Source organism: Strix uralensis, chromosome 25 (genome assembly GCF_047716275.1).
Source record: "Strix uralensis isolate ZFMK-TIS-50842 chromosome 25, bStrUra1, whole genome shotgun sequence".
NCBI classification, from domain to species: Eukaryota; Metazoa; Chordata; class Aves; order Strigiformes; family Strigidae; genus Strix; species Strix uralensis.
In genome coordinates this window covers 1,880,520-1,904,907 of record NC_133996.1, presented here as the reverse complement: position 1 = coordinate 1,904,907, position 24,388 = coordinate 1,880,520, and the positions used below count along the sequence as shown (strand labels likewise).

Here is a 24,388-nt window from a genome sequence, read left to right as displayed (position 1 = left end):
TTCTTCTGCAGAAACATAAAGACAGACTTTCTGGGGACATAGGAGCAGATAATTACCTGTGCAGTGCAATAACCACACTAATGCTTGATATTTATGCACTCTTTTTGAAAGGATTTTATCTGAACGGTGTCGTACCATCCTTGATTTCATTCTCTAATAGAAGTGCCTGTGCTCCTCTGAGCTTTGCTCTTTGACGTGGTGCTAAAATGCACACCAAGTGTGTATTTCAGAAATATGAGACCCTCATACCCTCAAGTTAAAGGTCAAGCTCTAGACAGGAATGGTTCAGCCCTTAGTCATCAAAATACATATTTCACTGCATGCATTTGCTCAAAAGACTCAAACACCTTTTAGACAAAACCCTATAAGCTGTCTGGTGGTGAAAGTTAAGGTTTTCATGGTACAATTTGCAAAAGTAAGAGTTTGTCCTGCCAAATTCACCTAGAAAATGGCCTAGCCTAAATCTTATACTAATACCTGCTGCTTAAAGGAGTGCGGTTTGCAGAAATTAAGTTAATTTCAATGGAGATAAATTGACCTCATGCCAAGCAGAGAAATAATTTTTGATTAGATGATCAGTGGGAGTGAAATCCTCAGTTTAGTTTTTAAAATACATATGACTGGCCCAGATTAGGAAGAAGTGTTGCTGGTTACTCAGGAAGATGCGATTAACAGGAGCTGCATAGCAGTAGCATCAATCAAAGGTTGAAAGTTCAACTTTCAGTTAACTCTGCTCTAGCTATTTCCCTTAAACATTTTCTTCTTTCTGTAACTGTAAGTTGTCAGTCAACACAACAGAAAATGTAAAAGAACTCTAATATTTTGTACCATTATGCATGCAGCAAGCTACTAGCAAGCAGTAGTACTGTATATACTGTCTACATACTTGGCTTGGTTTTTAAATTGCCAGTGGGATTTACTGAGCAGATCAATTCCGAAGTGACCGTAGGCTCCAGTGTGCATGTAGGGATGGCTAATTACACTGTATTGGGCTTGCAGACTTTGTAAATTAAATGAGACTGTAAAAGGGGATAGTGGTGACTGTATGATTTTGGCTCTCTCTGGTGCCTTTCATCTGTCTATGTTTTGTGCTTTCAAAAGTTGCAATAAATAAACCTCATGCTACATCTAGAAAGTCAATTGTTTTGTATTCCTCAGTAAATAAGGAACTGAACTGGGAAGGTTATCGCTAGCATTGTTATGAGCATGTAGCTCATATCAGGAGGTGAAGTCATAACGGCCAAGGTTTAATTTTTGAAGGTGTTCAGTGTGTCTCCTGCCACTGATTTCCCCCGAGCACAGACATCTCCATGCCCAGAGACACCAGCTTGAGACCATTTCTGCTGTTAAGTTGTTAAAATGGTTCCTGGCACTGTTCTGTCCTGGGCTGATAGCCCTCTCCCAGGCAATTCCTGGGCACATTTAGGGAGACAACACAGCACAGGGACCATTCCCAGGAGGCATCTAGGAAGGGTATGTAGGTCTGTCTGATGAGGTGGACATGGGCTGATCTGTGTGAGCTGGCCCCAAGGGCAAAGAGCAATCCTGGGTGCATTTAATGCTCTAAGCAGAGCTCCTGAAATTACTGGGCAAATTTGAAATGGTTGACCTCGGTTTTGCAAAGCTACATTTTAGTGAGTCCATCCCTCCTCCTGCTGAGAATCTGATGGCAGTACCAGCAGCATGCTGCTGTGAACGCTGGGTTATATCCTACTAAATTTTGCATGTCTCGGTTTGAGCTAGTCATTCTTTGGCTTCCGGTATAACCATGGGAGACAAAGAGGCACCTCTTGGGTGATTCATCCCCCCTTTAAGATAAGTGTCTAAGGTAGGGCAGATGAATCACCCCTGAGAGCTGCCACTCTTTCCAGCAACTGTAAAGAGTCAAGGGTGACCGGCTCTGCTTTAGACTTCTGCCAGGTCTTTCAGGCCAAAATTCCTCTAATAACCTGGTCTCTCAAATGCCTTCAGTCTGTTTTCATAAATTGTATATAAAGTGAGGATATGGGTAATTCAGTTGGACTTCAAAGATATTCTTGCACTTGTGTAAAAAGTAATGTGGGTGAAAGGCAATCTGCTTTCCTCTTTCAGAGCTTTGGAGGCCCCTCTTATTTGTACTGTTAGGTTGTAGGGGGGCAACATCCCAAGATTTCATTCCGGGTGTGGAGACCTCCCCTTGCATCGTACAGAGCTAGAGAGGCAACTCTAACGTTTAGGTCCATCTACTATAACAAATAACATTAAACATGCTAGATGAGGTGTCACTGCATGACTTAAACTTTGGTCTAAACAAGGGGTGGCAAGCTTAAGAGTCAAAAAGCAAATTTTACCCTGGGAACATCTGGGGAGGTTGAGGATTATTTTCTCCCATTGGTTTTGTGGCTTTCTCTGTACTGCGCCCTTGGCAACAGGGTTTCGGTGAAAGGAAATCACCCGAGAGCTTTGACTTTCAAGTGATTTATATCCAGTTTAGATGGCTAAAGTCCAAATTTGTGTGAGTGTGTGTGCATGGGGGGGAAACGCAAAGGTTGAGGTTAAATATATGAATTTTGCAGATGCCTTCTCTCTAGACCTTTGTAGATGTATGTATTAGAGAGAGGATTATCCAAGGACAGAGCAGTGGATTTGGGAGCAGAGACCCATGGCTCCACCACACACTCAGAGTGACCCCAGCCCAGATGCTTCTCTTTATGCCTCAGTTTTCCAGTTGGCAAGAGCTGGATAATACTGAGCCACCATATGCAGGGGGTGATTTAAAAAACTTGTAAGCGGTCACAGTAAATATAACATAACCAGCAGGGCTCAAAATCCAGAAGCAGAGGCCCTGTTTGTTAAGAAGATGTCCTAATTACTGCACTTAGCTGTCAGGAGCAGCATGTGTGGTAGGTTTCTGGCTCTTTCTGAGGCTGTTTGGTCTGTGTGTCTTAGAGTGATTTTGTATGTAATCATTGATTGTTTTGCTCTTTTGGGGAGATAGGTTCATTTGCCTTCGCTCCTTTCTAATGAAGGTCGAAAAGATATAACTAGAGCTGAGAAGGAAGAGGATAAAAGAGGAAAATCAGAAGAAGAGGCTCTTGTAACCAAAAGAGGGGAGCCAGTCAGGATCAAGATCTTTGAAGGAGGGTAAGTGTCTCATTTTATTTCTCTTTTTGTCTCACTGTTGTATAGGAGTTACTGATAACAGTGATGGCAAGTCAGTGAAGGTGCCATGTGGAGGTGAGCAGAAGGCCAGATATAGTTGGATTTCAGCTTACTTTCTACAGCTACTGTAAAAACCTGGCTCTCAAGATCAGTAGATACTCCAGACTGCATTAATTTTCTTTTTTTTTTTTTTTTTGACTTGTCTTCAAGTTAGCAAGCACCTTGATCTCTTTTCTGAGTGTGTAGTTGAGTGAAGATGGCTGAAGAGCATACGTATATCTTGTAGGTGTCTCTGATGTGACGGAGGTGCATTCCATATCTTCTAAATCTTTCCAGAGCCTTCTCCTGAAAATCGTGTTCCTAACGGTTGTTACTATTATAAGGAGGATATGAGGAGATCTTTTCTGATGCCTGGGTTTTGGGTGGGGGAGAAAAGAAGAATTATATGTATCTGACTTTAATCCCACCCAACCAAAGTAGCTCAAACCAGAATGGATGCAAGATCTAAATTTATATCTTAACTCTCAGCTCCAGGTAATTCAGAGTACTCTTCAGTAATTCAGCACTGGTCTTATACTACTGTGTATCTTTTAAAAAATAAAAAATCAGCTAATAAGTAATGTGTCTGTGGGATACAATTAAAGATCATCCTTCCTGTGTGTTTCAAAGGGGGGCTAAAGAGATGTAAGAAATCCCTAGCAGGATTCATCAGTTCTGCTTTTGCCATTGGGTGGTCTTGTTTTTTGTGTGTTAGAAAAAGGCTTTAATTAGTCAGTGGTTGTGGTTTTCTGCTGTTACCAGTTGAAGTTTGCTTTTATTTTAAAATATTTCATTAGCAGATGATCAAACTAGCTAACCAGAAGAGTAAAATAGTGCTTTGGGAAAGAAAATCTGCTTGTTTGTTCGGGAGAACTCACCTCTCACCCAGACGTAGGCACTATGTGCCCAGCTCAGGTTTAGATACGTGTGGGCAGTGAGTGGTGAATGCAAAGAGCTAAAGTAGTGGCAACCTGTAATGCTTATGACCTGAAGTGATTTAGGGAAGGAGCCAGGGAATGGCAAGAAAGCAACAGACTGAGAAATACAATGGGTTTGGTATGTTGCCATCACCCTCCTGTAGCAGATAGGACCCATGGGACTAACTGAGCGCTGGGTTTTGTTGCCTTAAAGCACATAACAAGCCTCTGTTGCCCTTGACTGGGTTGTCCTGGAGCTGTGGCCATTTCAGGGGGACTCTTGGACTCCTTCCTAGACGTGATTAAAGATGCCCAATGTTAACGTGAATGAAGGTGATCCTGCCTCTCGTAGGGCAGCTCTGTGGAGGATTTTTGGGGAGAGATGCGGCGGTGCTCAGTGCTGGCTGCTCCCCGACTGCCACCCCCAAGACGAGCCACATCTCCACGTTCCTGTGTTCGCACAGGGAGGCCGTCTGCATTCCTGAGCCTGGCACAACGGATGCGGAGTCACATTTTCTAAACGACAGACACAAAATAAAGCAACTTTTCCAACATGTTCTGTGTACGCCAGCATCAGGGAACGTATTAGTCATCCTGAACGTATGCTATGTTTTATTTTAAAGTTCCTGTAGCACTGACTTAAGGCAGCCGTCCTTCTGGATGTAAGACAGAATATAGTAGCTGTTTAATGCCAAGCACAGGCACTAATGTAACACACCAGGTCGCAGAAATAAATTTTATACCTAAATTACATGGCATATGCACTGCTAAGAGGTTGGGCAGGAGAGGCTGTTGTCCTGAGGTGCTCAGTGCATACCTGGCGGTCCATGCGTAGTTCCCGCAAGGTTTCTGATGTTGAATTGTTCAGCCTCAGCAGCTTGTGTCTGCAAGGATAGTTTCTCACAGTGAAGGAACGAGTCTGCACATGAATCTGCAGGGTGCCTAGTGCTTTGTGCAAGATACTAAATGGATCAAACCCCTTTCCTGTCCATCTCTTGAAAATGTTTTACAAAAAGGGCATCCATTCTCAAGACATTATTTCACAGTCTTTTTTTTTTTTTTTCCCCATAAAAATTTTCTCCTTGTCTCATTTTTCCCCTTATTTATTGGTTTCACATGGTCTGCTGCTGGCTAGACCCATCCTTCCAGTGGGATGCAGTTGGTTTCAAATCTTTTGGAGCCATCCCATGCTTTGTTGTCTCAACCAAGGAGGGAGATTATAAAGAAATTCAACTGTTCCAACAAAAGGTGAACTTGCTGCAGCTCTTTTAGCTCCTTCTTCCCCTCAGTTTTTATTTCTTTAGAGCTCTTGCCTTTTTCACTGCCATTTTCAACACTTGCTTTTCCCTCTGTACAGTCTTCTGGCTTCCTCAATCCCATACCTGCCTTTCCCTCATTGCTACATTGCTTATAGCCCTGCCAGGACCACCTCTGCTACCTTCCCTGCTGCTCTCCAGCCTGCTGGATAGAATCATATTTCCTGGCTTTCAGAGAAGACGAGAAAAGCCAGATGTCATACTTTCATCATACTCACTACCCATTTTTAAGGAACGAACTGATGAACGTGCGAGAGGCTCTCGGAACGTTCAGGGCAGCTTGGTTTCCCTTGCAGAGTCTCATTTGAAGATACCTCCTCCCTAGCTATGAAATCAGATGGTTGATCTGCTTGTGTTTACCCACTGGGAAGTGTTTTGAAAACAGCAGCTTGCAGATTCCTTGAGCATACCTGGGTTTAGGTTCAAGGCTCAGTAATGCCATGCATGGGGTTTGCTCAGGCTCAGTTTCTTCCCTCATCACTCTTTCCATGAAGGATGTCAGTTGGCCCCTGTGGTGCCATCTCAGGGTGTGGAGTAGTGGCCGCTGGGGCTGTCAAGAGGACCTCGGTGGTGGAGGTGTTCCGCTCCGGTTGAGTTACCCAGACATTTCAGCATCTACCTCCCTTGGCCTCCTGTGAAGAAGAGGACCTGTAGTCCTGTGTATTGTGTCTCTTGGTTTCTTGGGGACCACAGGAGGGACCTGTGTGGTTCTGCCTTAACTTTTCCACAGTTAGCTGTAGACAGGATCCACCAAGTTTTCTGTTTGGCTCCTGTTTAAAGAACAAATTCCTCTTAGAGAGCAAGTCTTAAGATCACTCCATCTGTAATTTCAGCAGTGGCTTTTTACTTGAAATCCTGAAATTTTGTAAGACTGGGTATACCTCCATTGCAACCAGTGTTCACCCCCCTCCCCACGAGCACACCCTCTGCACTTGACTGTGAATGAGGTGGGAGTCATTTAACATCCCACATGCAGGCTGGGTGGTGCACAGTCTCGTTAGGTTGTGTTTGGGAGAACCATGCCGTTAAACAGCCAGGTCAAAGTTTGCACTCCTGAAGGAGCTAATAAAAATATTCACTGAACTTGTCCTGAGGGATACTGTGGTGGTTTTGAGCAGTGAAAATGATCTTTGAAGGTCAAGCTGGCCAGCATTGTTTCAGGAGAAGTGCCATGATTCCTTGGTGGCTCTGTGTCACCTTCATCAATCCACTCTGGTACTTTGGAGGCACTGGGCCCATTCTGAAATCTTACATCATGAAACTGTAGATTGTATTGACCTGATTTGAGAGTGAGGTCCATGATGGTATCATGGTCTTGTCAGGGAAATGTTGCCTGTCTACTGTGCATTAGCATTACTATGATGAAATCTGATAGTGGTGGGGTAGTTACAGTCAATATATGTTCTTCTATTTCATAGCCAAACTCTCTGTGCTTTTATGGGGCCCATCAGCTGGTGTATTGCACTAGCTGATTGCAACTAGTATTGGGATAAATGATGCCAAGATATAGAAGGTTAAAGACCACTAACCTTAACTGACATCCCCAAACCAGTGTCATGTAAAATGAAAACTACATCAAAATGAAGGCTCTCTTTTGAAAACAGTTCTATTTTCTTCCCTCTTTAGGGAAAAAAACCTTATGGCTGCAGCCTTATGGTTGCAGACCTGAGTATCCTTGCATTCACACCTTAAAAAATACCTCCCCTTCACACCATCTCGTGTGTACAAATCCACACATGAGCAAGAAGAACCCATGGTGATGTAATGTAGTGTATCTTTTAACTTTAAGACTGATGCTCATAGTGCTGTTGTGACCCAGGCTGCTGTAGTCGTCGGTTTAGTCTGACGCCGATGTGAATCCAAGTCCTTCACTCTTTGTCCTCACCAGTAAGTAACAGAGAGTTGCAGGTTCACCAGCCATGGGATCTTCTGAACTGGGGTGCTGAACCCCTTCCTTAAATCACTGCTCCCTTGAGCCTGGGCAAAGCCCCTTCTGCCTAGTACAGTACAAGTAGCTGGGGGATTGTAGGAGGTTTGACCATTGCATTCCCTAGAGAGCTCCAGGGCTGGAGGGGTCGAGGCTGCTGTGCTGCCCTTTGTCTCCACGCTACAGGGCTGCCTGTGGGATTTTAGGCAGGCAGGAAGGCGATGGAGCCGTACATCTGCCTCACTTAGCCTGCCTAGTGAGAGACTTTCCCCTGGGTTGAAGGAAAATGGAGAAGCCTTTGGACTGTTTTATCAGACTCGAACATGACTGCTAATTAGTGGATGCATAAGGAAAAAAACCCAACCTTTGGGGGACCCATTAGCTGCATGCAAACCTCCCTTCCCCCAGCTCTCCTCCCATTTCTTGCCGTTGTGGACTCACTGGGATCTGTGGTCAGCTTCTCCGTGGTGATCTCACTCCATTTCTATGACCGGCCACAGAAACTGCAGCTCCCACCACCCGCTGACACACACCTAATGGAAAATCCCTGGCACAGCAATGTGAGAGTTTTATTACCCTAGAGAAAGCCTCTCTGTTAAACAAGCAAAGTTTCTCAGCGTGTAACTCCAAACCCCTGCGTCGGACCAGGGTCGCTCAGGGGATTTCCTTTGCTGCTTAGATGAGTTCTAAGAATTCACCATGTTTATTTTGAAAGGAGTCATTTATCCCAAAGACACTAACTTGAGCACGCACGTTAGCAGCAAAGGAGGAATCTGAGCAAGCTCACGTCTGTAGCACGTCCAGCTCCGTGTGCCCTGGTGCGAGCTAATGGCTGATGCTTCTTCATTTACCTGCAAAGCTGCTTGAATCCTGGAGGTGAACTCACTTCACAGCCCCAGGGCAGTGCATCAAATGGGTGTACATCTCTGCGAAGCAGGGCTGGTGTTAAATACTAAAATTTTACTCTGTACTATGTTCCTAGATATCAAGCCAAGAATTCCTGTAATGTACATTTTTAAGTGAAAGGGTTTTTCCTGACACTGTCCACTTTGCACGGAAGGGAGAAATTGGTGTTAAAACTTTTCCATTAGGGCTGGTGGTGCCAGACTGACCACTTTGACATTAATTTGAGCATTTTGTGGGGTTTGGTTGCTGGATTTTTCCTGCCTTGAGAAGTGCTGAACAGGCATCGCTGTGCTGCATTTGGGCAGCCCTGTGGCTGCAACAGCCCTTTTGAAAATCTGGTCGTGCATGGGTCAAGCTGCTCTCTGAAACGTGATTTTAAAGTCACAAGCATCAGCTTGTGCACAGGTGTTTATCCTGGGTAAAGGACCTTTAAAAAAAGATAAAAAAGTGTTTCTTTTATGCAGATTTTTCCGCTTGTTTTTTAGATAGGACTTTACAAACAAATGGAGAGGAGAGCTTTCACGCCACTGGCTTTGAGACTACCAGGGACAGCCCTATTACCTGGGCAGATCTGAAGACAATTAACCAGCTTGTGTTGAGGATGCTGGGAAAAGGGAAGAGCATGCCCTGATTTTGTTAATGCTCATATGAAAAAAGACATGTCGTGTCAGATGCTGGCAGCTCTCCAGGAATCCCCACCAAAGTAGCTGGTCTCCATGTCCCTCGAAGAGGTTGGCTTTCTGGTGGCCCATACCCATGGGGTTCGGGACCATAGCCCCAAGGGTCACAGTGCTCACACTCGTCAGGATCTGACCTCGTGGGTACTGGGGCTGCGCCCAGGCACTGTGCTCCATACGGGGGAAAGGACAAGCCTCATTTCTTGTGCCCATTAAAAGAACATAAGGTCTCTTTTGAGCACCATGCGTTTACACTCTTTTTTTTTTTTTTTTTTTTTTTTTTTATAGCACAAGCAAAGCACATTTTCTGCTTAAAAAGCTAACAATCCAAAGGAGACAAGACACAGGGTGGCAATTTAAGGAAGGACGGATTTGTGAATTTTACCGATGTTGACGAGATGAAAGGAGAAATTGAAGAGACAGGTTTTCAGGCAGTGAGAAAGGCTGCTCGAAAGATACGTTCAGGAATAGCAGCAGAGAAAAATAGCAACTAGGGAAAAAATATTTTCAAAATGAAAGGAATACGTGCTTTTTGCTTTGAAAATCATTGCATTCTTGCATTAAAGTATACTTAAAAGCTAATATGAAGGAAAGGTTCGACTCGAAGCAAATTCTTTTTTCTCCCCGTAATATGTCTTCGTGAAAATTTGTATTTTTTTTTTCTTTTTAATTTTGGGTTTAATTAAAAAAAATATTTTCCCCTGCTAACTCAGGGAGTAGCCAAACTTAAAAATCAGTTCATTTCAGTGGTCTGTTCAGGAAATCTTTTCTTGGATCGGCAGCAGCAAGGCAAACGGAAGGAAACAGCACACGGAAGAGGAAGAAAGTGGGAAGTTTGCAGGTAGAGTCAGTGCAGAGCGCAGCAAAGCAAAGGTGTAAATTGCTTGACTCTGACTTTGGACACCTCAGCCTATGTGCTTGCTTCGAGCCACCGCTGAGATGTGTTAGATAAGAGCTGGTGTGTCTGGGAGAGCTGACAGATTTCCTTTCGGAGGGAAAGTGTGGGATGGCTCTGTAACAGCGCCAGCTCCCGAACCTGCCACTCAGCAGATGGTGCTGTGTGCCAAGAGCTCTTGTACAAGTAACCTTGTATAATATAGAAGTAACCTCGGGTTATTAACTTTAAAACAGGTTATTAATTTCTGTTGGGAGCAGCTTCTGGTTGTATAACCACTACTGGAACTTCATGTTGTATCTTTGGGACAGAGCTCAGGGCTTGAAGCACTTTATATTTTCCTTGCTTTTATGACTGTACATGCAACCTGTGAGTTGATACCTTCCCTGAACATTTCTCATGGGTCTGTGTGGTGCAAATCAGCATCATTCGCATTCAATCTACTCTGCTACCGCCTTTGGTTTCCCCTATGGATGTGGGTACAAAAAACCCATTAAATCTTGCATATCTGTCAGTCAACTAAGCATGAACCCACTCTCAGTTATCATCCTAGCCCTGGTACAGGTGGATGAAGAAATATTTGCAATGCATGGACCCCTGTGCTCTTCATGCTTTGGGTGCCATGATGACTGGCCATCCCTGCTCCACCTCCACCTTGGCTCCGAAATGCAGGATGTCCCCATGTGCCTACAGCTCGGAGCTTTCCTTTAATACCAGCTGTGTTTGTGCTGAGCAGTTCCTGAACATACTGTTCCCTGGCCTCCTGAACATATCCTGGAGACAGCGAATGGTGGTGGTTAGAGTGGAGAAGTGTGACTTGGGGATGGTGGACTCGTGACTCACTGTGACTCTTGGATAAGTCATTCTCCTCTCTGCGATTCAGTTTCCTTGTTTGTGAGAGGGGACACAGAAACTCACCTACTGCTAAGCTTGATTATATTATGCCTTTAAAACGTCTTAATATTCCTCAGTGGGAATTGCTAATATTTCCTGTCCTGAATATCTTGTCACTTCACTTGACATATCGGGTTTATTCTGCATCTTATTCCTGTTTTCCCAGGAAATTTGACAAACACAGAAGGTTGTTGTCTGGTTTTCTTTATTATTTTTCCTAAATTATTTTCGCCTGTGCAGCCAGTCCGGTTTGTTTGACACATCCTGCTGGCAGGTGCTTATAATGCAGCTTGATGCTAATTTCCCACAGCCATTTATTAAAAAATATTATCTCCAGTTTCCTGTCTGACCTTGTGTGAGATGCTTAACTTTCTGCAGGGATTTCTTTCCTCTTAAGTAAAGATCCCTGTAAGCAGCCAGCCCCTGGGCTCTCCCAGTGTGATATGGTTATGGTGGGCAGAGGCTGAGCGTGGTCCTTGGGTGGAGGATGGTGCTCTTCCTGAGCCCAGCATTCCCAACAGCGTTTTCACACTCACCATGACTTTCATCTCTGTTACACAAAGACAAGAATTCCTATTTTCTTTTGGATCAAATAATGAAAAATACAGATGTAATAAGCAGTATCAAGCAAGAAAATGCCTTTGATGCCTTGCACAGGTGTCTGGGGTACCTGGTTAGGGCAAACCTGCCTTGCTCGTGCTGTGCTCTATCTTATTTGGGGAATGAAGAGTGCTCCAGCTGCCAGGCATGTTATTCTCCCGTTGTAGCACTAAGTGAATTAAAAATCTACTAACAATTTCATTTGTTCTAGCAATTACTTTGCTTATAACATCTTGTAGATCCAAGGGTCAGTCCAGGTAGATAAAGAGAAGCAGCCCCTGTTCTGTAGGCTCTGAGACCGACAAACAAGTGGGTTCCTGGTGTAGGTCAGAGCATGATCTTCCTTCCTTCTTCAGTGGAGTTCAGGTCACTGCAAGGAAAGAGGCAGAAAGGGAGCACTGCCTTGCTTGGGGTATCTCTTCCATGCCCTGCCAGACTTGTGACCCTGGAGATCACCCTACCTCTCCCTGTCTCAGTCATCCCTTTGCAAAAATGGGGGCAAAGCCGAGGATGGCAGTAGTGGGTGTTTTGTTTTTAGACCTCATATCTGTCCTTGGGGCTGGTTAGACCATTCCACGAGTCTGCAGCGTTGCCTCTTTCCTGGGCCTATGTCCAACTTCGTATCATTTCTGGGTCTGGAGTTTGCCTATGAAACCCTGCGTGCACTACTCTGGAGTCATTCTTTATAGTAAGGGCACAAAGTGTATGGGGGTCTGAGCTGGGGAGAAGATAAACATGGGGAAGATGACCCTGTCATCCCAGGTAGGGAGAGTCTGAGGGTGTAACCTGTGTGCTGGCATGTGTTTTACACTGAAGAGTTACAAAACAAAATGGACAAACATCATTCAGGCCAAAAAGTACCAGTGGGTGTTATAGATTCAGGGCTGTTGGGAGAGCAGAGCTGTGCATGAAAGATGGGAGAAAATGTGGCATCTGAGAGCAGATTAAAGGACACAAGAGCATTTCACAGTCCCTTGATCACACAAGTAAGGGGAAGCCAGTGGAAAGGAAGAGTGTGATTTGATCAGACAGTTTTGGCAACTGAGTAGGGATGGAGAGAGGTAGAAATTGGTTAGAAGGTAAGAGATTACAATTATCCAAGCAGGAGAGGGTCAGGCTGGAAGATCTGAGCTCTCACAACAAAGAGGGAGGGTGTGGGCTGGAGAGAAAAATGGTACAAGTTGCTGGCAGCAAAGAAGTGAAGAGAAAGAGAGGATGAGGGTGAGAGTTGATCTCAGGATAGGGAAAATGACATACTCGTAGGAATGGGTGCATGCAGGTACGGAGTTAATAACACTTGTGTGTGTGCATTTCCAAGGTTGTATATGCCCTCAGTTGTGTAAGAGTAAGCATTTTTTTGCAGTTTAATAAAAGGCAAGCTAGACACTTCCCTTTGTCAGGGGTTTGAAAACGATGATGTAAAAAAATCTGTGTGAAGTCCTGAAGTAAGTAAGTCCATGATCACCTGGGCTGTCCTCCTGCATCTTGGATTCACAGGCATGACACAATGTCTTATTCTGAGCCCTGTTTGATACAGGCCAAATGTCTGGAATAATATGCTCTCCCTGTTAGCAGACTATTTATGGGCTTGTGGCAAACATCAAGATAATAGGGTTTTGCTTTATTAATTCAGTGACACAATCTCTACAATTAATTCGGTGGAAAATTTGAGAACGCAAACGTTTTTACCAGGTTTACTTAGGATTAGCCAGTTCTTAACATCTGCATATCTAGGCAGCCTGTCCTATACAGAAATGTAATTTATAGAAGCCCTTTAATAGATTCCAAGTACTGTGCAATCAATTAGAAACCTGATGTTCAAATAGACAGACCCGGACCTGACTGCCTGTTACTCAATCCATATTCCACTAGGTAAATGGCAGGAAGACGACTCTGAGAATAGAATTCTGAAATGGGTTTTTGGGACTTCCTTTTCTGTCCCTTTCTAACGATGAAAACATTACTTTTGAGGAGACAGGTCTCTCCTCAAGGCAGATGTTAATCTGATTCCTGTTTAGTGGGGTTTTTTCTGTGTTGGTTTTTCTTTTGTTTGTTTGTTTTTGTTGTTTTTTTTTTTTTTTTTTCTTAATCTTTCCAAATGTAGCAGTTGATTTTCAATTCTCTTTAGTATCGACTACTAGAGAATCCTGGTGATGACAGATACAATGTGAAATTCTTGGGAGCGTTCTGCATGATGGAAATGATAGATGTCCAAGAGTAAAGTGTGCCTAAATCATATTTTCAAAAAATGACATGCATTTGGGAGTATGAATCCTATGAAATCCATCCACTGACTAGGTATTTCACCTAGAGAGGGACCATGTTCCTGAGACTGGGAATTAAGCACTCCCTACTCCCAGTTTGGATTCCGAATTTTACTTTTGGAAAAGTTTTACTTTTTTGCATAATTTGGAAGTGAGCACACAAGTAAGTCATACTGATGGTGAGAATGCTTGTAAGAACTGAGCAGAGCCTGTTACATCCTTAAGTAGTGGGACTGTGAGAGCCAGACTCTACATTTAAGAAAGATTTGCCAATTCTTCCCGGTTTGTTGCTGGAAGGAGAGCAGCTTAGCTTGTGTGCTTTGTCCTGATATAGCCCATGATGTAACTGGATCTTTGATGGTTATGAATATCATCGTTCATCTGCACAAGTGAGGGAGGTGCTATGCCGTGGAAGGAAGGTGAGATCATTCCTTCTCATGGGATGCCGCTGGGCTTGCTTGAGGAGGGAGAGGTTTGAGAGGCTGTGGGACGTGGCAGGAGCAGATGGAAAGAAGACCAGCGGGACCAGAGGGAATGGGCAGAGTCTGCTGCTGCTCAGAAAGCCAGCGAGTTGCTGGAGGCAAGGATCCAGCTGCAAGGAGGTGGTGGGCAGGGCTGCATATAAACTTATTTTTTAAAAAATATTCCATCTTCCCAAGTTGCTTTTCACTATTTAAAAGTTATGCTTCCAGTTTTTTTATGATAAAGCCTGTTTACCTACTTTTTAGGTTTGTTCTTTTTTTGAGGAGGAGCTCACTAGGGATGTGGTGCAGGCAGATGCATCTTAAACCTCTAGCCAATCTGAGTCCCATGATCTCTGGATCATGAAGTGCTATAAGACAGCTGCCAGCCCAGCTCAGTTTCTCCAGGATGGAGGAGTGGGGAAAAGCTGTGATTACTCACTGCAAGTGTTTAAAGTCATTTCCCTGTCCTGAAGGACCCGCTGCTGCTCAGACAGTTACACAGAATCAATTGAGTGAAAAGGGAGGGTGGGATGTGGTGTCCCTCTTTAGAACCATGTGAGAAATTCATGCATATGTGTTGAAAAATACGAATCCAGACTGACTGTAACTGTATGCTGCTTTGTGTGTAGAACCTCACACACAAGGCAATGTGACCTAATAAGATATTTTTGCTGCTCTGTTTTGCTGCTTGTGCTGGTGTAGAGACAAGACTGAAGAATTACAAGGTTTTTAAAAACTGGAAGCAAGAGAGATTACAGGCAGGGTCTTGGCTAACTCTCCTGATGATGGTCACCTGGCAACTGTGCACGGTGGTTCGGTTTCTTGGAAGTTCATGTGTCTCTCAATGCTTGGGTGCTCTTGTCTCTAAGTGTTATTCAGGACTTAGTATGTCAAACATACGGGAATAACCAGATGCATGTAGCCATGTTTTTATAAAATTTTCTGTTTGTTGGGTGCTTTGGCTTCTTGTAGACCCCGGACATGATTGAACTGGTTTGTGTAACTCTTGGTTGGGTTAGCAGCACAGTAGCGGTGCTTTCAAAGAGCAAATATTTCTTGCAGATGTTTTAGATCAGCAGTTAAACCAGTGGTTTTCAATGTTTGTGAATTTCTTGCCATTCTTATTTAAACAAACTATTTGATGGCAGAATTATGTGGTTTTCAAGGTTGCAAGAGGCTGAGCACTTACGCCGCTCTTCTGAGATTCAACTGTATTTTAGTCCCCTTGCAAGACCAAAGAGCGCTTCCAAGCGTGGGGTTATCTGCAAAGCGTTGGTCTGAAGTGTGTCAGAGCAGCCTGTACCTGCAAGCTGGTTTCTGTAAAATAAGAACCCTTCCCAAATGTGAACTGGGCAAAGACCTTCATCACCAAAAATATAGCCCTCTTCTTGGCAGGAGACCTGCTGTGGGGTGAGAGACCTGGAGGCTGTCAGGTAATTGGAGTTGGTCACTGCAGAGGGATGCTGTACTGCATGAGGTCCCTGCGTCGGGTGTCACGGGGGTGTAAGTGCTGCTAGAGAAATACAGTAGATAAAAGAGAGCCTTGAGGAGTTTAGGCTAAAGAATGATCGGTTTTTCACAAGAATTTAAAAAAACCAAGTAATGTTTGGCGTGTGCTTACTCAGGCGGTGTACAATGTTGGGGGGGGGGGGGAGTAATTTTTTGCATGGTGCTGTTATTGCCTTGGTTTGTGGATATTTTCCTTCTTTCCCAAAATGCTATAATGGTGAGAACTGCTGTGAGATCTCCTGTGCCTGTGGGAATGGAGGGTCACAGTACAAATAAAGGATAATTAGTCTATTTACCCAGGTTGTGAATGTCTTTGAGTTTTAGACCCGAAACATGCTAGTTTTGCTGCAAAGTATCATTAATAACAACAATTTATTATGAATTCAGCTCTTCCATGTGTTGAATCTTGAGTTAAATTTGTTGAACTGAAAGCTGAGCTCATCACTCAAAGAAGGGCTTAATCTTCCGAGGTGCTGAGTAGTTGTCAGAGCTCGTTGCAGTCATTATGAACTGTGGGTATTTGTGCCTGTGCAAATTGGATCTTTACATGGATGTCACTGTATGGGTTTAATAAGCTCACTCACAGCATCCAAGAAAGAAAACTGTGGCCCTACTGCATGGTTGCACCATTAACACTGATGGTAAAATGCTAATGCATTGCAAAGGGTACTTGCAGGTGGCAGCAGCCTACAGAAATAGAAGAGCTCTGCGAGATGCCGGTCCTGTACTCTGAACATTTGCAATCTGCAGCTCGACTTCACCAGCAGAGAAAGTCATGGCAGTTTCTGACCCTGCACTACCGGGCCATGGGGCATCGCTGTTGTGCAGCACAGCAGCTCTCCAGGGTACCTCGGCAAAAACCACGCTTGGGTCTCTCTGCTGAAGCTTAGGAAGTTTTTATTTCTTGCAGTGAAGATCAGTGAGTTAAAATAGTTTCTAACTCTGCCCCCCTCCTTCGGAAGAGGACTTCAGGGTCCTCCTTTTCCTGCACAGCTCAGAAATGCTGGAGAGCAGAGGACATGTCAGCAGTAACAGCAGCCAGTTATTTTTGCACAGTCTCTGTGGCCTTTCTGCCATCTCCTACGAAGTGTGAGTCGTATCACCAGAACCGTCGAAGCCTCCAGCAGCCAAGGTCACATCTGGAGCAGTGAGTTCGTGGACTGTGCCTGGGGTCAGATGGCTTCAAGTTCCTCTGCAGATGGCCCCGTCAAGGGAACTCCCAGCTGGATGGCGATCCCACGAGTGCTGGTGGTTGTTGGCAGCCTCCTACCACTCCATGTTTATCTAAGAGAGGGAGAGATGAGTGGTTTTGAGGAGGAGTCGCCTCGGATTCTTGCAGGGTTTAGTGTCACCTCGTCTTCAGACAGCTGCATGTTTTCCAGCAGTCTAAGCTGGAAGCAAGCCCACATGTCCCATATGAAGATGTGTACATGAGAGACCCTCAGAAGCCTGTGTGTCCTTCCCTGGCTTGGGAAAAGTGCCACAATCATAGGATAAGCAAGGATGGCTGGTTTTGTAACTTTCTGGAAATAAAAATGAATATATTTTGGTCTCAGCAAAACTGAGCATGATATACTGGTACATTTCACAGACTGCCTTGCACACATGCAAAATATAGAGAGAAAGAGTTCTGGGCAGTGATTTATATGATGTTTCAATCTTTTTCTTTTAAAGGGCAATAGCCTGAAGAGTTAGTTCAGAAAGGGGTTTCCTGAAATACATGGAGAATGATCTTTACTCCCCTGGGTATAACACACTCTGAGTAGGGTGAGTCTTGTCTGCAAGCCATGTGCTGTTGAGCTTACTAAGTTCCACGTCCAGGTGGCAGCTCGTCTCAAAGGAGGGACCGGAGATCTCTTGCCCATTCCTTGGGGGTTATTCTGGCTCCCAGCACCCCAGCCTTTCTGCTGGGTGGGCAACAGCTTCTCCAGTGGCAGGAGAGGGCTGCAAGCTGCTTGCCCTTGTTGTCACATACCTGATCCCTCTGTGGAAAGGCAGCACGGGTGATGCAGCCTGACTTTTTTCTTCTCTGATGAATGTGTGCAAAACCAGCCGCTATAAATAGGATGATGCCACCAGAGTATTCCTGCCTATGGAGTATTCTTGTCTGCACGGCTAATTTGACCTGTGTAGGCAGCTTGGAGATGACTGAGGTGAAATGAGGGGAATCTTGCCCTCAGCATGAGCTCAAGTTCAACCTGGAAAAAATGTGCTGCAAGTTCTCCATCCTCAGCACCTTTGCATGATTGCACTTGACAACACCACCTTCCTGCTGTTATCTGGGGGAGCTCTCTCTGTGCAGGGTTTTTCCCTGGTACATTCGGACTGTGTTTGCACTTTACCAACTCCATGCACAGCTCTTGAATACAACCTTTCCTGTCCATATGTAGAAGCAAAATTAATCACATCCTCATCCAATTCCTTTGCTATATTCTATTCTGCATGCCAACAGTGGCAGTCTGGGTCTGTTTCAGTCCATTTTGGAAGTGCCTTGTCCACATAGAGCCCTCTCTACATCCTCTTGCCCTGCCTGCTCACTCCTTATCACGTCAGATCCAAGCTGGTGTCACTAACAAGACTCTCCACAGCTCAGCACCACTCTGCCTGTTGTCTGGTTTTGATTACAAAAACGTCATCTCCTGTCTCTTACTGGTGACAACACTCTCCACTCCCCATGCATTACATTTTCAAACCTTTCTTCCCTGCTGGAAAGAGCTCTCTGGAAACATCTGCCAAGCTTCTTTTTCCTCCTTCGACTCACCTCCACTCTGAGATGTCTACAGAAGTGATGACAACATTTAGGCTGCTGTGCCAGGACATCCCAGCACATCACACTGTCCAATGCTGTCCTGTTATTTTCCCATATTATCCAGGGGTGTCCATCTGCTGTGTCTTCATATATCCTTGGGGCAGGAACTCCACAGGGTACAAACCACGTTTTTATTCTGTGTGCAGTGCCTACATAGTGGACTTGTAGGCACCATGTTAAGACAAATAATAGGGTTCCTGTCTTGGAAAATTTTCCTCTTCTATGGGTGCAAGGTACTGGACCTGCAGCACTGGGGAGGAAAATCCCTGCATGCAGAAGGGGGGCTGGCAGGGCTGAAGTGGACTCATTCTGGCCCATCAAGGGAAGCTAATGAGAGCAGCCGGTGTGCAGTGCGGAGACATGATCCATAGGATCTCAGCTGCAATTACCAGCGTCTTTCTCTTACGAGCTACCGGAAAACTGCCATGCTGTGACAGCTTTCAGCCACTACTGCTTTGGGCTGGATGTTGAGCTAGAGACTCAAAGTGAAAGCTCTTCAGTGTCATCAGCAGACCTTGGGGCTCTCAGGGGACTTTTTTAATATATATTTTTTGTCCTGTTTAAACACTCTCCCCTTCCCCCAAATCCTATGATCTTCCGCCATTTGCACACACAAACATTGGCACAATTTTCTCTCTCTGTGTTATCTCTGTGAGATTTCCATGGGAAACTTTCCAAGGAGGGATTATTTCACAGTCCCTTTCAACCCACAGGGGAGGTGGCCAGACCCGTGGCATTTTCCATCGGTGACTTGGGAGCCAGTCTCCTCCTCCCACCAGCTTCGCATTCTTTGGAGACAAACCCATGCTGCCGGTGTGTCTCCGTGCCGGCGATTGAGGGACTGCATCCCTGCCTTACTCATTTCCCAGCTGCTTTGCTGCTTGTGTCTCTGATCTCACCCACGAGTGTGGCATAACGTCTGGGAACAGACGGACCAGCTTGATCCCGTGGCCTTGCAGGAATGCGGGGGGTTGCGTTGCGTCCTTGAAAAGCGGGGGCTCCCCGCTGGAGCAGTGAGACCTGCATTGACTGTTTCTGCTGAATGATGGTCCCGTGAGAACCGCTGTGCTGCTGGGGCTTAGGAAAACATTTGCGTGTCACAGATCTGTTATCTGAAGTTGTAAAACTGTATCTGTAGAAATGGCTTCTAAAACTAGCAGGATGTGAGACTGTCCATGGCTGAAGAGTATTTAGAAACTTCTAAATGAAATTACTTAGGGCATGCACAGACACTGCTTAAGCTACAGAAGAGTGCTCTTGGCATAATTGTATTTTTTATTATTATTATAATGATTATATACTGACACTTCTGCACAGCAATTATATAATGCACCAGCTAAAAGCAGATGCCTAAGAGATAAGTGTTTGGGGTTTTTTCTTTTTGTTTTTTTCTTTTTTTTTTTTTTTTTTTTTTAAGTTCAGTTGCAGAAAAATGACTGGGAAAAGAGCATTATGGGTTTTCCAGATTTTTTCCTCAATAATTGTATCTAATGTGCTTCGTTTCCAAGTGAAAAGATGAGGGTTTTGAACTGTAGGTCCTACAAGCACAACTTTGGCTCTGTTCACCTCCTCACACATCATCATGGATAATGAAGGCTCTACCCCTAGTTACCCTTGTGCTGCCCTGTTTCCTTCAATTGCTTTGCATGTGTGATTGGAGCTGCTGTTGATTATGTGCAAGAGAGAGAAGAATCCAGTTCCCTCTGTCTGGGCTGTCCTGATTTTTGCAGCAATAGCAGAAGAGGGAAATCACAATTTTTTTCAGTTGCTGAAGTCAGAAATTCTGATTCTGAAGATCCCCTGAGGAGGAGAAGTGAGATGGGAAGTGGCACTTTCAGATGCACTCCTTACCCTGCGGTGAGTCGCCCTGGAAAGCCACAAGGTGGTTGAAACTTTGCTGAAGACTGCAGGGCTGATGGAGGATGGTCCTTAGGGATGTGTGATTTTGTACAGATGTGGGAACAAGTAGTCACCAAACTCCTTTCAGAGAGCCTGTGCTGGAAGAACGAGCTGTCTAGTTGACAAGAATTCAGTCGCTTGGTCAACGATTCCTTTACGATGCATGGACCCAGTTCATGCTGTCTGAAGCAAGCCTCCGCTCAACCCTGCCTACAGCCCATGTCCAGGCTCCCACACTGGCTTGAGGGCAGGTTGGATTTAGGCCCATGTTTTGGCTGTAGAAGCACTAAAAAGAGCATCCTGGTATTCATAAATTCAGTGGGACTGATGGCTTAGTGCCTCTCACCAGGTGTTTCACAACACGGGTCCTCCCCACGTGTTGGTGATTCCTCATCATTATTAGAAATTAATCTCATCCCACTAATCCAGATGAGTGCCTGAGGGTCAAGACACTTCACTCCAGCTCATCTGGAATCTCTTACCTGTCTAGAATTAGTCTGAAATTTGATAGTACAAACTTTCTTATTCAGTTCCTGGTGTTTCTGCTGTCCAGTTGGATTGATGTATCTCAGACCTCATTGGGATTAGTCCTCGTTTACTTGCTTGGCCTTGACAAGAGACAGGAAGCACAGGAAATATAATTGAATCAGTTCTTACAGATTGGTTTGTCTCAGATCCAGTTTGAAGGATGGGTAAAGGCCTGGGACGCATCTGAGGCTCACATTTCCTTGAAGCATGTCTCTACCCACCAGAATAATGTACAGAACTTCATTAATAATTACAACCCCTGCATAGCAGAATGAGGTTTGATGTGATGGTCTACTTGTAGGTGATAATCTAAGCCCAATCCGTTAGATCTTCCGGGATGTTGAGATGTCATCATAACCTAAGTGGCTTTGGGTATTTTGTCAGTGGTATTTATATCTGGAGATCAGAAATTCATCAACCATCGATACCCAGTGGTATTGTGGACAGTTTTGTTACCTTCAGGGGAAAAAGAGACCAGGCAGCTGGGCTTGCTTTGTTTACTATATTTGTATATAGCTTTTTGGCTTCCATGCTATAGAAGTAAATCTAGTCTATTATTATTTATTGTTATTACTTATTAAGAGCTTTTGCTAGGAAGCTGGGCATCACTTAGGGAAGTGTCAGACTCATTGGAACTGGTCTATTCCCTTTGCCTTCCAGCAGGCAGTGGTTGGCAGAGTCAAGGTGCATAACTCAGAAGAGTCAGCTGGCAGAAAACCCCCGTGATCCTGCTAGCAAGAAGGGGTGCTCTGATGTCTTGAGTTCAGCCACAGGTTAGCTCAGGGAAACGCGTGTTGCAAGAAACCTTGAAGGACTTGGCTGATGATGCCAGTCCCATCCATAGTGCCTTCTTGCCCGAGACTTTCAGAAGGGCTTGAGACTCCAAAGGGCACCTTTTCTCCTACAAAAACACCCTACTGCTTCTAACCAGCTCCCTGGCTTCTGCTGAAGCTTTGCATGGGATTGGCAGTAGGATTGTCTGAGTTTTCTTGTGAAGACATTTGGAAATCAAGAATTTGTCTTGAAGAAGTTATTCACAATGTGCAGGATATCAGGTTCACGTCCAAGATTCTCTGAAATCAAGGCACTTCCTGTTATTTTAAAGTGTAACCAGGCCGCCACTTGGATGGGGTTTGCGTTATTGTTAATGGCAGGCAGTCTTAGATGTTCAGTTTTTATTGTGCCAACAGTTTATGGATGGGTATTCATGTCACTGGTGAAGAAGTGAACAAAATTCAATACTCCCTGCAGGGCTCTTGCTGGAGCTGCTGGAAGCCTTCTACACTTGGAGGAGAAGTGTTTGGGTTTCTATTGCTAAGTAACAAGAGGATGGGGATAAAAACAGTTCCTGAAGAGCAACCCCCTCCAAGCCCCATACACCTCCATTGAGAGCTGAGCACTGTAGCCTCGTCATACAGAACTAGAGAGGGAGACTGTGTTCCCCAGGGAGAACTTCTCCACTGCTTAATGGTGGGGGCGGAGGAACTTGAGAGGAAGTTTTCTTTTCTTTCACCATTCCTGTTGTTCTTACGGATTCCTCCTGTGATGCTTCCAAAGTCTATCACCAGCTGAGCAGTGGGAATGAAGGAGGTCACTGTAAAAGCATTCTTGCTGAAGTCTTTCAGAAGTAAGCTTATATGTAAGGAAGATGGGCTGAAGCCCCAGGAGACAACAAGAGGAAAACTGATGTGACAAAGCAGACATCCATCAGTGAATGGGTTTAGTCTGAGCCATTTTTACAGCTCATTTGTATAGAAGAATCAGTCCTTCTTATGCTGTCTGTGCATATTTAGTAATAACATGATTAGCATTACTGAAGTTGGCTGCTGCTAAAGGGAAGCTGGAAGTAAGCAGTGATCCCTGTATTACATTGCAACCTTCTCTGAGAGAAAAGAGTAGCATCTCCACTGCTTGCAGGGAGCTTTTGAAATTTGCTCAAGTGAGTCAGCTGCACCAGAAAATACCTGTTCTTCATCTTGTGGAATACTTTACAAGTTTTACTCAAATAAGAATATCTGAAAATTCCTTTCTCTCACTTGGAGTACTCAAGGGATTTAAGGAGGTGGCCTGGTCAAACAGTAAGGAAACACAAGGATCATGTAAGACAGGACATCTGTTCCATCAGCACCAAGGACACTAGCAATGGACAGGGGCACTTGGCCAGTGGAAGTGTCTTCAAGTTGCTAATGCTATTAAAATACCCGGTTCTGTGTCTCTGACTGCAGTTCATGTCTCGTCCACTCTAATGAATGCCAAAAAGCTCTACTCCGTGGCCCATTTGTGTGATTAGAAATGTTCATAATAAAATGCATTTATTGATGTTAAAAAAATAATAAAAACTTGGAAATGTCATTTCACATCTCTTCCAAAGCTTGTCAACATTAAAAACAAAATCTAAAAGATCATCATCTAAGTTGTAGTCAGACCTGTAAGACTTATGGTTAAGTGCACAAACTTATATGTAGGATTTCCTAATTTCTAATTAATGGAATTTGCAACTTCAAGTGCAAATGTATTTTATTTTGTTCTATGATTTATTTATACAGATATTTTTTATTTGTAATATATATTGAAATTAGAAATAGTGCATAAGGCATAGAGTCAAGACACTTTAGTGCTGAGGCAAGATTGGTGTGTAGACTTGATTGATAGCAGCAGTTAACATCTCCAAGACATGTCTAAGCCATGAAATGAAACCCAGTACAGAAGTCCAGAGTGATTAAATCAGTCCAGTTTTGAGTAGGGCTGATGGACTTACTTGCACAAAGCTCCAGTAGCATGGACAAACAGCCCTGGCCAGTCTGTCGCAGCAGTGTGGAAATGCTGGTTCAGGCTGTGTTCACCTTATTGATCTGGATGAAATGATGCTTTTTGGTGAAAGGTTTGAATTTATGGCTGAAAAGCTATTGATGCATAAGTTTGGTCAGTTCAATTCTTTTAACTCGAGTGTTCCTTGTTATTACTGAGATCTTCTTTGTCATTTACTCGGTCTGTTCGTGTTGCAGCTTGTAGCTCTCCAGTAACGTTGGCAAGCAGGTTATTTCTAGAACATGAAATATGCTTAGGAACTATGAATTAACAGTGGATGTTGTTGATCTCAGTCTCAGTTTCTTTGCTGCTTCTTGTCCCGCTTAATGAAGCATAAAGTGGTTTCCAAATGCACCATTCAGGTCCGGCAGCGCCGTAACCTGCTTCATACTCCCACTGCAGAGGAGTAAATGGTCACACAAGGAAGGGGACACAGGGGAGCCGGGCTCCGAGTGCCTCGCTGCAGAGCGGTAGCAGAACAATGCAGTTAAATTTCCCTTGTGTGGTGTTTGTCTTAATTACTGTTTTTCGTTATGTGCAGAAATTTGGCTTTTTTAGCACAACAGTGTTTTAGTCTAAAAATATGCAGCATGGCTTTTGCTTTTTTTTTTTTTTTTTTTTTTTTTTTAACAAAGAAACAACGAACCTCATTAGGTATCAGCTTTATAAGCCTCACCACAAAAGCAATTAGCATTCAGGCTGAGCATAAAATATGTTTTCTATGTTAAAGACCTTACAAAATTGGCTGCTACACTGCAGATTTATTGTAAAAGTCGGTAGATGGCTCTTTTTTTC

General features: G+C 44.3%; 1 protein-coding gene across 4 annotated transcripts in view; it reads left to right on the top strand.

Annotated features, from left to right (window-relative positions):
• HIVEP3 (HIVEP zinc finger 3) overlaps nt 1-24,388 on the top strand; it is a 278,600-nt gene that overhangs the window by 213,195 nt on the left and 41,017 nt on the right. For all 4 annotated transcript variants that reach the window (XM_074894254.1, XM_074894251.1, XM_074894252.1 and 1 more), the window contains one exon: nt 2,978-3,123. In XM_074894254.1, the coding sequence (XP_074750355.1) occupies nt 2,978-3,123 (146 nt within the window). The remainder of the gene's footprint in view (nt 1-2,977; nt 3,124-24,388) is intronic.